The sequence below is a fragment of the Canis lupus genome, chromosome 36, assembly GCF_011100685.1.
Source record: "Canis lupus familiaris isolate Mischka breed German Shepherd chromosome 36, alternate assembly UU_Cfam_GSD_1.0, whole genome shotgun sequence".
Lineage (NCBI taxonomy): Eukaryota > Metazoa > Chordata > Mammalia > Carnivora > Canidae > Canis > Canis lupus.
This window is the reverse complement of record NC_049257.1, coordinates 26,334,304-26,349,158: the sequence shown is the minus strand read 5'-3', so window position 1 is coordinate 26,349,158 and position 14,855 is coordinate 26,334,304. Positions and strand designations below refer to the sequence as shown.

Sequence of the window (14,855 nt, the reverse complement as noted above, 5' to 3'; positions counted from 1 at the left end):
GGTGGTGGTGTTTAAATCTGTGAAATGGTGGTGATAATAACTACATAGTAGAGTTATTAAATATGAGAATGATCGGTATAAAGCTTACTGGTGTGTTAGAGTGCCAGATAAATTTGAGCTGTGGATTAAATAATCCATTGTACTTGCTATAGACAGTGTATCTTGTTAAGGAATTTTTTTAAGCCCTCTTTATCCTTAAATCATTTTTAATATTGATGTCCTTAGAATTTTTAAAATCATATTTCTACTTTATTGTAGCTTTTAGGTGTTCATTTTTTTTGGAGATAATGATAGTAATTTCATGGCTTTGTAACAAATTGTCTTTAAAATTAATGTTCTTGCTACCAGTAGGTTAAATGGCCTGCTTAATAAATGGAAAAGTCAGTTCTTTTATTCACCCCCAACAGGTCAATTGTTGGAATGACTATGTATAATCAAGCCACACAGGAAATTGCAAAACCATCAGAGCTTCTAACAAGTGTAAGAGCATATATGACTGTACTACAGTCCATAGAAAACTATGTGCAAATTGACATTACAAGAGTGTTTAACAACGTTCTTCTTCAACAAACACAACATTTAGACAGTCATGGAGAACCAACCATCACAAGTCTATACACAAATTGGTAAGCACATTTAGAAATTTGGAGTGATACAAAGTTTCTTTGTAACGAACTGCTTAGGGAAGTTTTTTTTTATTAATAAGTGCTCATTTTTGTTATCAGTCAACTTATGTAGGAATTTATACCATAATAAGTATTGACTTAATTTCTCCTGATTTTAAATTTACTTTTTCTTCTTAGGTATTTGGAAACTTTGTTAAGACAAGTCAGCAATGGTCACATAGCTTATTTCCCTGCAATGAAAGCGTTTGTGAACTTACCTACAGAAAATGAGTTAACATTCAATGCAGAGGAATACTCTGACATATCAGGTGAATAAAACGGACATGTTCTCTAGAGTGAAGACACCTCGATTCTTTTGGCTTTTGATTGTTATGACTGTTTTCATTTAATTCATTCAGTGCATAATCATACATTATATCTTAGACTTACTTTGCTTTTGTGTTACCTTGTTTATTCTAGAGACTTCTCAGGATTTTTGCATTAATAATTTGCTTCTATAATGAAACATTCCAGTGTGTTAACATTCGTTTTCTGAAAGTGTTTGCTCTGTCAAAGTATAAAATTAATTACATTTCCTTTCAGAAATGAGATCGTTATCAGAGCTCCTAGGCCCATATGGTATGAAGTTCCTAAGTGAGAGCCTTATGTGGCACATTTCATCACAAGTTGCTGAACTTAAGGTAATATAGTCTTTATCGGTTTTAGCTTTGAAATATTAAAACTATTTCCTGCAAAACATTTTAAGAATATGAACAGCAAGCCTAGAATGTTAATTACTTTAACCCAACATGAAAGTTCTCATATATAAATGAAATTATAGAGCTAGCATGGCCTTTTTTTTTTTTTTTTTTTTTTTTTTTTAAGATTTTATTTATTTATTCATGAGAGACCCAGAGAGAAAGGCAGAGACACAGGCAGAGGGAGAGGCAGGCTCCATGTAGGGAGCCTGATGCAGGACTCGATCCTGGGACCCTGGGATCACAATCAGAGCCAAAGGCAGACGCTCAGCTACTGAGCCGTCCAGGTGCCCCTAGCATGGCCTTTCAATAGCATTTTCATTTAGTACTCTCTCTTTTACAGAAGAAAAAACTGAGAACCTAGAGAGGTGAAATGACTTGCTAAACTCAGATTTCTTGACCGTTGGTCACGTCTTTATTCTATTGTACCATGGTGTTTCTGTTTAAAGTCATTTATTTAAATTTGTAGTTTGAATGTATTGCTTTCCACAGATTATATTACAAACATTATTAGGCTCACTGGTTTTTGTTTTTTGTTTTTTTTCCCTAAGTAATCTTAATTTCTCTGCCCACTTTGGGACTCAGACTCATGATCCTGAGATCAAGAGTCACATGATCTATCAACTGAACCAGTCAGGCCATCCCTAGGCTCACTTTTCTAAGTAATCTTTTAAATTATCTTATACCCTTTACGCTGGATTAAAAAAAATGTCTTTAGAATGCTTACTTAGCATTTTTAAAAAAGGCTTTGTTTATTTATTCATGAGAGAGATAGAGAGAGGCAGAGACACAGGCAGAGAGAGAAGCAGGCTCTCTCTAATGCAGGACTCGATCCCAGGACCCCGGGGTCACGACCTGAGCTGAAGGCAGACACTCAACCCCTGAGCCACCCAGGTGCTCTGAGCATGCTTAGCATTTTATTAAAGATGTAAAAGAGCTGAAGCAACAGCATTTTAAATGACTTTTTAAAAAAGCCTTTTAGAAATATCCCAGTGTCAAGGTGATTTACTTTGAATGAGTTAGTTTTAGTTTGTAGCTTTCAAGTGTTTGAAAGAATTTGAATTTGAGCCACTAAAACTTTTCAACTTACAAACAAAATAGAAGAGGCATATTTTTAAATGTGCTCTTTTAGGGGCAACTAGTTGGCTCAGTTGCTGGAGTGTGAGACTCTTGAGTTTGAGATTGTAAGCTTGAGCCCCACATTGGGTGTAGAGAAAATAAAATCTTAAAACAAATTGTAGAAAGATATGCCCTTTGTGAAATTTTTTTGGTGGTTACTTGTGCCTTGCATTTTTAATTTCCTAGCAATATAGTATATAGCACTGTTAAGTAGCTTGCATTTTAAATGTAGCACTTAGAGAGGTCTAAATGTGATAATCTTATTTATTGAAAATTGAGCAAATATATGGGATAAGTCAGTTCCGGCAAGGTGAGAAATATTTTACTGAATGAATAAAATAGATGGCAAGAGTCTGTGACTAAAAGGAGAGGTGATATTACCCAGTGTTTAAGAACTCACGCTTTTTTTTTAAGATTTTATTTATTTTATTTTAGAGAGAGAATGCATGAGTGGGGAGAGGAATGGAGGGAGAAAATCTCAAGCAGACTCCACGCTGAGCATGGAGCCTGATGCAGGGCTCCGTCTCATGACCTTGGGATCATCACCTGAGTGGAAACCAAGAGTTGGACACACAACTGACTAAGCCACTCAGGTGCCCCAAGAACTCAAGCCTTCGAGACTGAAATTATCTTGAATTTCATTCCTCTCACTTAAGAGCTTTGACATTGGGCAAAGTTTAAATTCCTAAACTTTTACTTTGAGAGAAATATATGAGATAATACATATCAGATACTTGGGTTCTGAGACTAGTCCTTGGCCCACAATAAACGTTAAATAAATCTTACTTGGTATTCATCATGTCCATTATCCTCTTACTGTTCTTTTTCAAAAGAGTGTTTTGCAATTTTTGTATAAAAGTTAACTTTTAGATACTTTGTAATATGGGTTTTAAATACATAAGCTGTATACTTGATATAGTTTTGAAGACATAAACATTTGACAATTTTGGTTCTTTACAGGCAGTCTAATTTCTGTTTATTAGACTCATTCACCTCTAAATACATGATCTCTTTTCCATCCTGTTGTTCTTAGGTAACAAATTTCTCAACATACTTTCTTGTGTTCTTTTCAGTAGGAGAGAAAAATTAGGACAAGGTACTCTTTTTTTTTTTTTACGACAAGATATTCTTGTTCTTGAATTCTAGAAAAGAATTTTACTTGCACCAGCTATTTTTTATTTCAGACTGAATAATAGGTACTTTTAGAATTCTTAAGTATTTTTAGTGCTTGTTTGCCATTTAATGTGATAGATTGAATATTGTCATGTAGTAGAAGAAATTAGCCTATTTAGATCTCTGTATCCATATCCCATGAGAGTTCAAAGGCATGATGTCCTTAACAGTACTGAAGGCGGCCTGGAATATAGAGCTAGCCTTTCACTTTTCTCACCTTAACTCACCCAGCGTGGTTGGCCTACTTGTTCTTATTTCAAAATACTCTTCACTGAGGTATTGTCTTAGCTTACTTTCTCGTAATATGCATCATGTATTTTTCAAATGTTGCCTTATCAGAATATCCTTTCTTCACCACACTTTGTAAAATAGCAAGCATCACTTTTTATTCTCTTTATTCAGCTTCCTGTGTATCTTACTTGTGACTCTCATGTCAGGTATTTGTTTATGTCCCTGTCACTAGAATAAAGTCTCAGTTATAAACTCTCTTAAAACTTTGGTACTAAATTAATATCCACACATAGAAAGTATGCACTAAATATTTGTTGGGTATAGAAATAAAAATAGGTAGCTATTTTGACTTTTTACTTTTTTCCAGGACTTTTCTAAGCTCCTTAAATAAAACTGGTATTGTTCCTAATATACAAACTAGAAAAATAAAACCAAGAAATATTAAGTACCTTGTCTAGGTTCACATGCTTATTAGAAGTGGTACGACTAAAATTTGAACCTGTCTAGTCAATCTAGACTTAGAGCTTATCCTACTAGTACTGTGCTAGACTGTTCTTAGAAATGAAAGGGATCTAAGCAGTCATCTACCCACGCTTACATGATGCAGGAAAATATACTACATTTTTCCAGGAGGATGGTCTGGTATTTTTGAAAATGAGGCAGTCTTTTTAGTTAACTACATATCTCTGTTGAGTCAGTATCTAAGTAGCGATTTTTGATTGTTTTTTATTCTAACATCAAGAGGTAAAGATTGCCTTTGACAAAATTACGCTTCATATATTTTAAAAACTTGTAGTGTATTGCCTTTGTCTTCCGCATGTGAAATATACTGATGCTTAGTCTCCCCTGTACAAATTCTGTTGAAATTGTTTGTCTCATCCTTAGAGAATAGTGCCTTGAATTGAGAATAAACTTTAGTTAGAGATCCGATTAGTGAAGATGCACTTACCTTTTCTGGATACTATGTTTACTAGTACAGGTAAAGATTATGTTGACACTTTCGGTAGCTATACTGTAATATTTTTAAGTTTTTTTTAATGTATTTTTTATTTTGTTTTTAAAGATTTTATTGATTTACTCATGAGAGTAATAGAGGGAGAGAGAGAGGCAGAGACACACACAGGCAGAGGGAGAAGCAGACTCCATGCAGGGAGCCCGACGTGGGACTCGATTCCCCATCTCCAGGATCCGCCCCTGGGCCAAAGGTGGCGCCAAACCGCTGAGCCACTGGGGCTGCCCTATTTTTAAGTTTTTAAGTTCTAGTTGGTGAACATGCAGCGTAATATTAATTTCAAGTGTACAATTTAGTGATTCAGCACTCCCATACAATATTTGGTGCTCTCCACAACCAAAGCACTCCTTAATCCCCCATCACCTATTTAACCCATCCTTCCTCCTCTCCCTTCTGGTAACCCCTAGTGTGTTCTCTATAGTTAGGAGTCTGTTTCTTGGTTTGCCTCTCTCTCTTTTTCCCCATGTTCATCTGTTTTGTTTCTTGAATTCCACATATGAGTGAAATCATATGGTATTTGTCTTTCTCTGACTTATTTCACTTAGCCTAATACTCTATAGCTCCATCCACATCATTGCAAATGGCAAGAATTTGTTCTTTTTTATGGCTGTGATATTCCAGTGTGTGTACACACAGACTACATCTTCTATATCCATTCATCAGTTGATGGATATTTGGGCTGTTTACGTGATTTGGCTATTGTAGAAAATGCTGCTATAAATATTGGTCTGCATGTATCCCTTTGAATTAGTATTTTTGTATTTGTTGGGTAAATATCTAGTAGTGTGATTACTGTATCATAGAGTAGTTCTGTTTTTAGTTTTCTTAAGGAACTTCCATACTGTTTTCTAGAGTGGCTGCCTGCACCAGTTTGCATTCCCAACAACAGTGCAAGAGGGTTCTCCTTTCTCTACATCCTTGCTAACACCTGTTGTTTCTTGTGTTTTTGGTTTTAGTCATCCCAACAGGTATACAGTGAGATTGCATTGTGGTTTTGATTTGCATTCTGATGATAAGTGATGATGAGCATCTTTTATGTGTCTGTTGGCTGTATGTATTTTTTGGAGAAATGTCTGTTGTTCCCATTTTTAATTGGATTATTTTGAGGGGTGTTGGTTTGTGTAAGTTCTTTATGTATTTTAGATATTACTTTATTAGATATGTCATTTGCAAATACCTTCTCCCATTTGGTAGGTTGCCTTTTAGTTTTACTGTATAGAAGCTTTTTATTTTGATATAGTCCCAATGGTGTATGTTTGCTTTTGTTTCTCTTAACTCAGGAGACGTAGCTAGAAAGAACTTGCTACAGCCAATGTTAAAGAGGTGACTGCTTATGTTCTCCTCTAGGATTTTAATTGTTTCATGTTTCATACTTAGGTCTTTAATTCATTTTTTTTTTTAATTTTTTATTTTTTTGTAGTTCTTTAATTCATTTTGAATTTATTTTTGTATATAGTGTACATAGGTTGCAACATTCTTTTGCATGTTGCTGTCCAGTTTTTCCAACACCTTTTGTTGAAGGGACTGTCTTTCCTGCTTTGCAAAAGATTAATTGACCATATGGTTGTGGGTTCATTTCTGGGTTTTCCGTTCTGTTCCATTGATCTGTGTGTCTATTTTTGTGCCAGTACCGTACTGTTTTGATGACCACAGCTCTGTAGTATAACTTGAAGTCTGGAATCGTGATGCCTCCAGCTTTGCTTTTCTTTTTCATGATTGCTTTGGCAATTTGGGATTTTTTGTGGTTCCATATAAATTCTCTAGGATTGTTTATTCTAGTTCTATGAAAAATGCTTTTGGTATTTTGATAGAGATTACATCAAATGTGTGTAGATTGCTTTGTGTGATATAGACATTTTAACAATATTCCTTCAATTCATGAACATGACATGTATTTACATTTTTTTTAAGATTTTATTTATGAGAGAGATAGTGTGTGCTCAGACACACGTGCACATGTGAGCTGGGGAAGGGGCAAAGTCAGAGGGAGAAGGACAGACTCCCTCCTCAGCATGGAGTCCCAACATGGGGCTCCATCCCAGGACCCTGAGATCATGACCCTGAGATCATGACCAAGAGTTGAATGCTTAACTGACTGAGCCACTCAGGCACCCCATCTTCAATTTCTTTTATCAGTGTTTTGTAATTTTCAGAATATAGATCTTTCTCCTCTTTGGTTAGGTTTATTCCTAGGTATCTTACTATTTTTTGTTGCAATTGTAAGTGGGATTGTTTTCTTTCTGCTGCTTCATGATTAGTGTATACAAATGCAGTGGATTTCTCTACATTGATTTTGTATGCTGTGACCTTACTGAATTCTTTTATCAGTTCTAGTAGTGTTTGGTGGAGTCTTTGGGTTTTCTATGTATAGTATCATATCATCTGCAAATGGAGTTTTACTTCTTTCTAACCAATTTGGATGCCTTTTCTTTCTTTTTGTTGTCTGATTGTTGTGGCTAGGATTTCTAGTACTATGTTGAAAAAAAGTGGGAGATTGGACATCCTTATCTTGTACCTGACTTTAATGGGAAAAGCTCTCAGTGTTTCCTCATTGAGTGTCATGTTCACTGTGGGCTTTTCATATATGACCTTTATTATGTTGAGGTATGTTCCTACTTTGTTGAGGGCTTTTATCAAGAATGAATGTTATACTTTGTCAAATACTTTTCCTGTATCTGTTGAAATGATCACATAATTTTTATCCTTTTCCTTATTGATGTAATGTATTACGTGGATTGATTTGCAAATATTGATTCACCTTTGCATATTGGGCATAAATCCCACCTGATCGTAGTGATTGATTTTTTGTAAAGTGTTGTTGGATTCTCTTGGCTGGTATTTTGTTGAGAATTTTTTCATCTGTGTTCATCAAAGATTTTGGCCTGTAGTTCTCTTTTTTTGTGGAGTCTTTATCTGGTTTTGTTATCGGGGTAATGCTGGCCTTGTAGAATGAGTTTGGAAGTTTTCCTTCCCTGTCTGTTTTTTGGAATAGTTTGAGAAGAATAGCTATTAACTCTTCTTTAAATATTTGGTAGAATTTGCCTGTGAAGCCGTTTGGTCCTTGACTTTTCATTTGTTGGGAGATTTTTTTATTACTGATGCAGTTTCTTTGCAGGTTATCAGTATGTTCAAGTTTCCTATTCCTGTTTCAGTTTTGGTAGTTTATAGGTTTCTAAGAGTTTATTCATTTCTTCCAGGTTGTTCAAATTGTTGGCATGTAGTTTTTCATAGATTTTAGCATTTGGGAAATCCATGTGATTTTTTTACTTGAGTTTTCATTTTATCTTCATAGAAACTTGCATATTTTATTAATGACAAGAAGTTGTAGTTACAGGAAGACTTTTTAAAAACCATGATTATATTTTGGTATTTAGGGACTTCCTGTTTTTACCTTTTTACTTCTGAAGTAGTAAATCCTGATTTAAATATTTTCAAAAGGCTCCTTCATGTAGGCAGCCATAAATATGAAAGCTTTACATTTCTAGCATTGTGCCTTTACCTTTAAGTTTCTTCAAAACAAAGCTAGTCCTAATGATTCAATTTTCTGGAATTGCACAGTGCTTTACAGCCATTTTCTTACAGATCCTTTTTTAACAACCCCAAGATGTAATCCAGTTTTATCTGGATTCAACTACTTGTATATTATTAAGAACTGGAGAAGATGTTATTTATGACTTTGTTTTCTTAGCCTCTGAATGCTGAGGCATACTTCCATGTATATTCTTGTATCTTATAATGTAAGAAATCTTATCATAATACATTGGTGTATCGCATAGACAAGTTCAATGTGTTGTGTACTATTCTGTCCCATTGAGATAAATCTTTGAAAGTATTCAGTCTCTCAGTGATGATTCTACTTGTTTTACATTTTTAAATGTCGTATAAAGTTACTTTCCTTAGAAGGACCTAATTTATGAAAACACAGAAACAAAATAGTATACAAATATTTGCTTCAAGTATTGATAGGCTAGGTTATTTAGACCATCTTTTCTCCTAAAGACAACTTAAAAAGTTGGAGAGAGATATAAAGATTCTTCTTTTAAAGAAGCGAAAAAGGTGTAGGCCAAAATTAGGAGAATGTGGGAACTCAGAGACATAAGGCTAGCACTGGAAGCTACCCTTGACCTGAGGACATTTGCTTATCTAGAAGCAATATTTGTGAGAGTAATACGTAGGTTTTGTGGCCTTGTGTACTGGTGGGGTTCTGTAGTAAAAAAGCCTGCTAAAGTGGAGAGTGGAAAATCTGCTTAAATTCCTCTCGACCTTCTTTACACATATACCCCCAAAGGGTTGTATCTGCAGGGTAATCATGAACTGGAAATGATTTGCCCCTGCCCAGGATCTCCAGCCGTTATGGTGTTGCTTTTTTTGACCAAGGAATCTGTTTTCTGAAACTTGGATTAAGGTGGTCCTAGATTAGTATTGCCTCAAAGGGCTTGACAAAAGCTAACAAATACTCTTTGGAGGAAGGTATCTTCATCATAGGTTTCAAATGATTCCTACAGTCCTTTTTCAAAAACAGTAACCTCCAGCTAGAGAGTAGAAGTCTGTTGGAGATCATTGGAATGTGGAGGTAGGAGTTTTTATACATCTGTCTGGCTGTCTCGGGTCATTTTCTGCCCCTTCTCTTCCTCCTGTCAACTTTTGCTCCTGATTTTAGAGTTGTCGTAAATGGCATCACTTCTTAAGATGGTGAGAGGTGTGTGACAACCTCCCATTTAGACATGTAATAACTGTCTTGTTTTCATCTTCCAGTCTTTCTGTGCCACTGCCTACAACTTTTACATCCTACTTGGGTCCTAAAGGCATGTATCAGCTTGCCTTCTCTACCGTATCTCCCCTGCAGGAATTTGCTGGGTCACATTTCTCCCCTCTACTTATTCTTTGGTCCAGTTTCCATCTTCTAGAAGTTTGTTGACTTCTCTCATTTGATCTTGTTTCCTGTAATGTTTTCTTATTTATTGTGGATTTATTCTTTTTCATTCTTTTCCTTTCACTTTAGTGAATTTCTGGAAGAGTTTTAGAGTGTAAAACACTCGACATTTAACCAGCACTTCCGCATAGTTTATAAACTTAATTTGAGCATAGGAAAAATTTCTGAAAATGGATCAAAAGATAGGGATGTCTAAATATTTTCTAATATTGCCAAGTATCCCTCTGAAGAGATTGTAACTCACACTCTTCACATTAGAACATGAGGATGCCTCTAATAGCATTTTATCCTTTTTTTTTTTTTAGTAGGTTCCATACCTTATATGGGGTTTGAAATCAAACACTGAGCTTGAGCCTCATACTATATTGACTGAGCCAGCCCCGCATTTTTATCTTTTTAAAATTAGTATATAAAGGGACATCTGGTTGGTTTATTTGGAAGAGCATGCAGCTCTTGATCTCAAGAGTTGTGAGTCTGAGCTCCACATTGGGTGTAGAGATTTCTAAAAATAAATAAACAATTAAATTGGTATATAAAATGTTTTGGAGAGAATTATAATTCTTTTAAGATAATTTCTATAACTTCTTAGCTTTTATTTTTCTGTTTTTATTTTTCACGTTTAATCTAACTTGACATCAACTAAATATGTGGTCACATATTTTCTTTTATCTTAAAGATGACCTTCATTGTTTCAAAGAGTAAGTTTATGTGTCAGAAAAAAGGAGAACTTCTTTATATTTAATGGTTGTGAATAAATCATGTGTCAGACATAGTCAACACTGTGCATGCATATTCATGGTAAAATGTGTTCGTTGCTCTTTGGAGAAGAAAACAGCCAGTCTTCTTTCCTACTAAAATTCTTGAAGTGTTTCATTTGGTGGTGTGCCCATTGAGTCAGTGTCTCCTTCTAATCCTGCCAAAAGAATCGTTTTTTGGCATTTTACAGATCAGTTCTTCTAGTTCTTCATAGAAGACTTTTTTTTTTCAAATGAAGTAGGAAATTTAAATATGAGTTATGCCAAGAATTTAACACTTTCTTATTAACTGAAAACCAAATTTATTTTTAGTACTGTTGATATATTTCACTTGATTTGTATTCACTAGTATTACTTCCAGCTTAGGGTCTATTTGCCAGTGATACTAATCAATGGCCTAAAATATTTAGAGAGCTCTGTTTCAGGATGCAGTTGAGGGAGGAAAAAAATGTTTTTTAATATGTAAACTATTTTTTAAGTGGAGATATCATTAACTTTTTTTTTTAAGGAATAATGTACAAACAAATATTTTAGGGTAATTTGTAAAAAGTATGATCCTCAGATCAGTGGCAGCAGCCTTACCTCAGAACTTAACAATGCACAACTTTTGGTTCTGCCTCAGACTTGCTAAATCAAAATCTGTGGGACCAGAACCCAGCAATGTGTGTTCTAATTAATAAGTCCTCCAGATTGTTCATACACTAAAAATTGGGAACCATTTCTTTAGGGATTAAGAGCATGGATTTTTAAATCAGAAATACCTGAATTCAAATTCCAAAACTCACTGTTTTAATATCTCTACAACTTTGGACTAGTTACCTCATTTCTCTAAGCCTTCATTTAGTTTCCTCAGTTGTAAAACTGGAATAACACCTCTTTTGTGTAGACCAGATAAATGGTTTTGTTTGTAAATTGGTTGGTACAGAGCTAAAAGGTGATCACAGTAGCTTTAACATTAAATATACACTACAATTTATTGATTCTAAAACATAGTTATTACATATTAATGTTTCTGAAATTATAGGTATCTTAAAGTCACTTGATTGGAAACATTATATCAATTTAATTGCTAAAAAAACTTTTTTTCCCTTAATGCCATATAAGATAATGGTACATTTAAAATTCAGTGGTGTCTGATTCAGTGATACATGTGGTATCATGTTCAAGGTGCAGGACCACTGTCAGGGTTGAGCATATATTTGAGTGTGTATTGATTGAATCAAGGTTTAGCATGGAACAGATATTGAATTGGCCCCAGGAGGGAGCAGATACTATAATCAGAGACTGTAGAAGTTGAGTTTAGCAAACAGATATGACTGGAAATATGTATCTCTTTGGGAGCATGAAGACAAATAATGTGAATACAGGAACACCTTGTTTCCTTGCACTTTACATATACTGTAGTTTTACAAGTTACAGGTTTGTGGCCAACCCTGTGTCGAACAAGTATACTGGCACCATTTCTCCAGCAGTATTTGCTCATGTCTTTGGCACATTTTGGTAATTCTTCCAGTATTTTGTGCTTTTTCATTATATTTGTTATAGTGATCAGTGATTTATGATTTGCTGAAAGTGCAAATGATGGTTAGCATTTTTAGCAATGAAGTATTTTCTAATTAAGGTATGTACACTGGTTTTAGACATAATGCTGTTACACACTTCATGGACTATGGTGTAGTGTCAACATAACTTTTTTTATGTACTGGGAAACCAAAAAATTCCTTTGACTCGCTTTACTGCAGTATTTGCTTTAATACAGTGGTCTGGAACCAAATCTGCAATATCTCTGAGGTATACCTGTAATATCAAGTAACCTAAACAAAATTCATACTAGTATAGGAAAATGATTTTTATAAATTTTCTGAATAGGTTTTCATGCTCTCTTAAGTCAGTTACCATCATCCTTTGGCTTGTAACAAAACCCTTATGGCATTTTAACAGTATGTTTGCTGTTAAATCTTTGCAACCAGATTTGCTAAATTGAAATATCTAAGGATGAAGCTTGGATTTGTATGTATTTTGAAATATACTAGGCTTCCTCCCTGGATATTTAAATACTACATCAAGGCTCTCCACATTCATATATAGGCATTATCTCTGCCAGAATCAAATTAATTATATTTGTTTTTATTTTAATTTTTAAACTAAATTACTTTTCCAAAGTACCTTTTAAGAAAAACATTCTTTAATGAGTTATACTTTTCTTTGAGTAACTATCCTTTACTCTTCCTCTCCCTTATTTTTAGCTCTTCGCTTCTTTTTCTCAGTGGTCTCTGAAAGAGAAGGTAGATAGTTAACACTTTCATTTTATAATTTGTGTGGGAAACCTCGCTCTATTATAATCCCCATGAAGTGGTATATACCCCAAAAGTTATTCTCCCTCTGATTGTATGCATCCAGTGATGAACTGTAGGCTATCTTTGGCTAGCTTTAACTTTAGCAAGTTCTTATTTTGGTTGGAATTTATTGCTCTCTATATCCACTTCAGTGTCTGTTTTTTATTATTGATGCTGTTCTGTGTTTAAGCATTAGGTAATCCTTTATCCTACTGCATATCTTTATTGCTTTTTCCTGAACCATCCTCCCTTCTTGAATTTGCAAACTGAAGAAAAACATTAATCCTATGTGAATAATTTTAAGATTCTTTAATTAAACCACCAACAGAAGTATATAGCATAGAACATCCGGATTTCATGAATTGTATTTCCTACTTTACTGGATTATGATTTCCAAGCATGCTCCTATTAACACAAGGTGGTCTATGCCTAACCTAGGATCTTTATTTTTTTTTCTTTCTTTCTTTCTTTTCTTTTTTTTTTAGAAACTTGTGGTGGAGAATGTTGATGTGCTAACACAAATGAGGACCAGCTTTGACAAACCAGACCAGATGGCCGCACTCTTTAAAAGATTATCATGTGGGTAACTCTTGAAACTTTCTATAAGCATTAAGAAGACCTTGATACTCAGTAGTTAGCTTTTGCTAAAACGTTAATATAAGTACTCCTTAGCTTATGAAGAGAGCAGAAAATATTTGCAGTGAAACAATATTTTAAGTCTATGGCTTACGTATTTCACATTTATTTTACTATACTCTTAGTACCATGTATGAAATACTTGATGAATATTACTAGTTTATAAAGTCATTTAATCCAAGTAAGTCTATATTAATTTAGACTAAAGGAGAATTAACTTTTGAGTCTATAACTTTCTAAAAATCAACTTTATGGTGGTTTAGTTTGCATATGATGAAGTTACGCATGTAAGTGAACGCTTTGATGAATATTGACAGATGCGTATATCTGTGTAACCATCATCACAGTGAAGACATAGAGCACTTGCATTGCCTCAGAAGTTCCCTCATGTCCCTTCATAGCCAGTTTCTGGCCATCCTCCAAACCCAGACGAAAAGTGATCTGATTTCTATGACTGTGGATTAAATTTACCTGTTTTAGAACTTCACCTAAATGGAATCACACAGCATATACTCTTGTATTTGCCTCTTTTCACTTGGTGTGTTTTGGAGCTTCACTGGCTATGTGAAGTGAATCAGTAATCTGTTCCTTTTCATTGCTATCTAGTATCCATTGGATGAAAACCTGAGCCCTACAACTAAAAATTGTTTTTAATATCTTCTTGACATTGGTTCTTTGTAGGAGAAGAAATAAGATTCATTGTGGAATAACAGTGAATCTTAAATATTTATTAAACTATATTTAGCCAGGTAACTATTTTAGATGCATTTGAATTAATTTCATTTTCATTTGCTTTGGCACTGGAACTTGAAGTATAATTAAAAATCATTCTAAAGTCATACTTTTATTGATTCATTTAAAAGCCTTTCCAACATTAAAAAATTAATGATATACCAAATAAAATATTCTTTGTGTTTGAGAAAACCAAAGAGTTTATTCTCCCAAATAAAAAATAATCCTGAAAAAATTATAGCCATGTATGTATTTTACTCAATACTTCGCCTTTGATATTTTTCTTTTAACTGTTATGTAGCTTTTTCAAATTTTATAAATGTATAAAGTTTTAGAGAATCATTTTATTAGGCTATCTTATGCCTACCTTCAAAAATATAAACTTCTTTAATAAAAATTCATATAAAATTAAACTACATGATAGGTGACCTTGTAGAACAGATCAGTTGCCAGAACTGGGAAGGCAATGAGGGAGTTTTTTACGTTGTTGGAACTGTTCCTCATGGTGGCAGTGGTGGTGACACAAATCTATATGTGTTAAAATTTTTTCCTAGAGCTATCTACC

The 14,855-nt window shown here is 34.2% G+C and overlaps 1 protein-coding gene across 4 annotated transcripts in view; it reads left to right on the top strand.

Moving 5' to 3' along the window:
• The window catches only part of NCKAP1 (NCK associated protein 1), a 103,400-nt gene that overhangs the window by 72,466 nt on the left and 16,079 nt on the right, over positions 1–14,855 (top strand). For all 4 annotated transcript variants that reach the window (XM_038585048.1, XM_038585047.1, XM_038585046.1 and 1 more), the window contains 4 exons: positions 408–626; positions 804–934; positions 1,209–1,306; positions 13,408–13,501. In XM_038585048.1, coding sequence (XP_038440976.1) covers positions 408–626; positions 804–934; positions 1,209–1,306; positions 13,408–13,501 — 542 coding nt within the window. The remainder of the gene's footprint in view (positions 1–407; positions 627–803; positions 935–1,208; positions 1,307–13,407; positions 13,502–14,855) is intronic.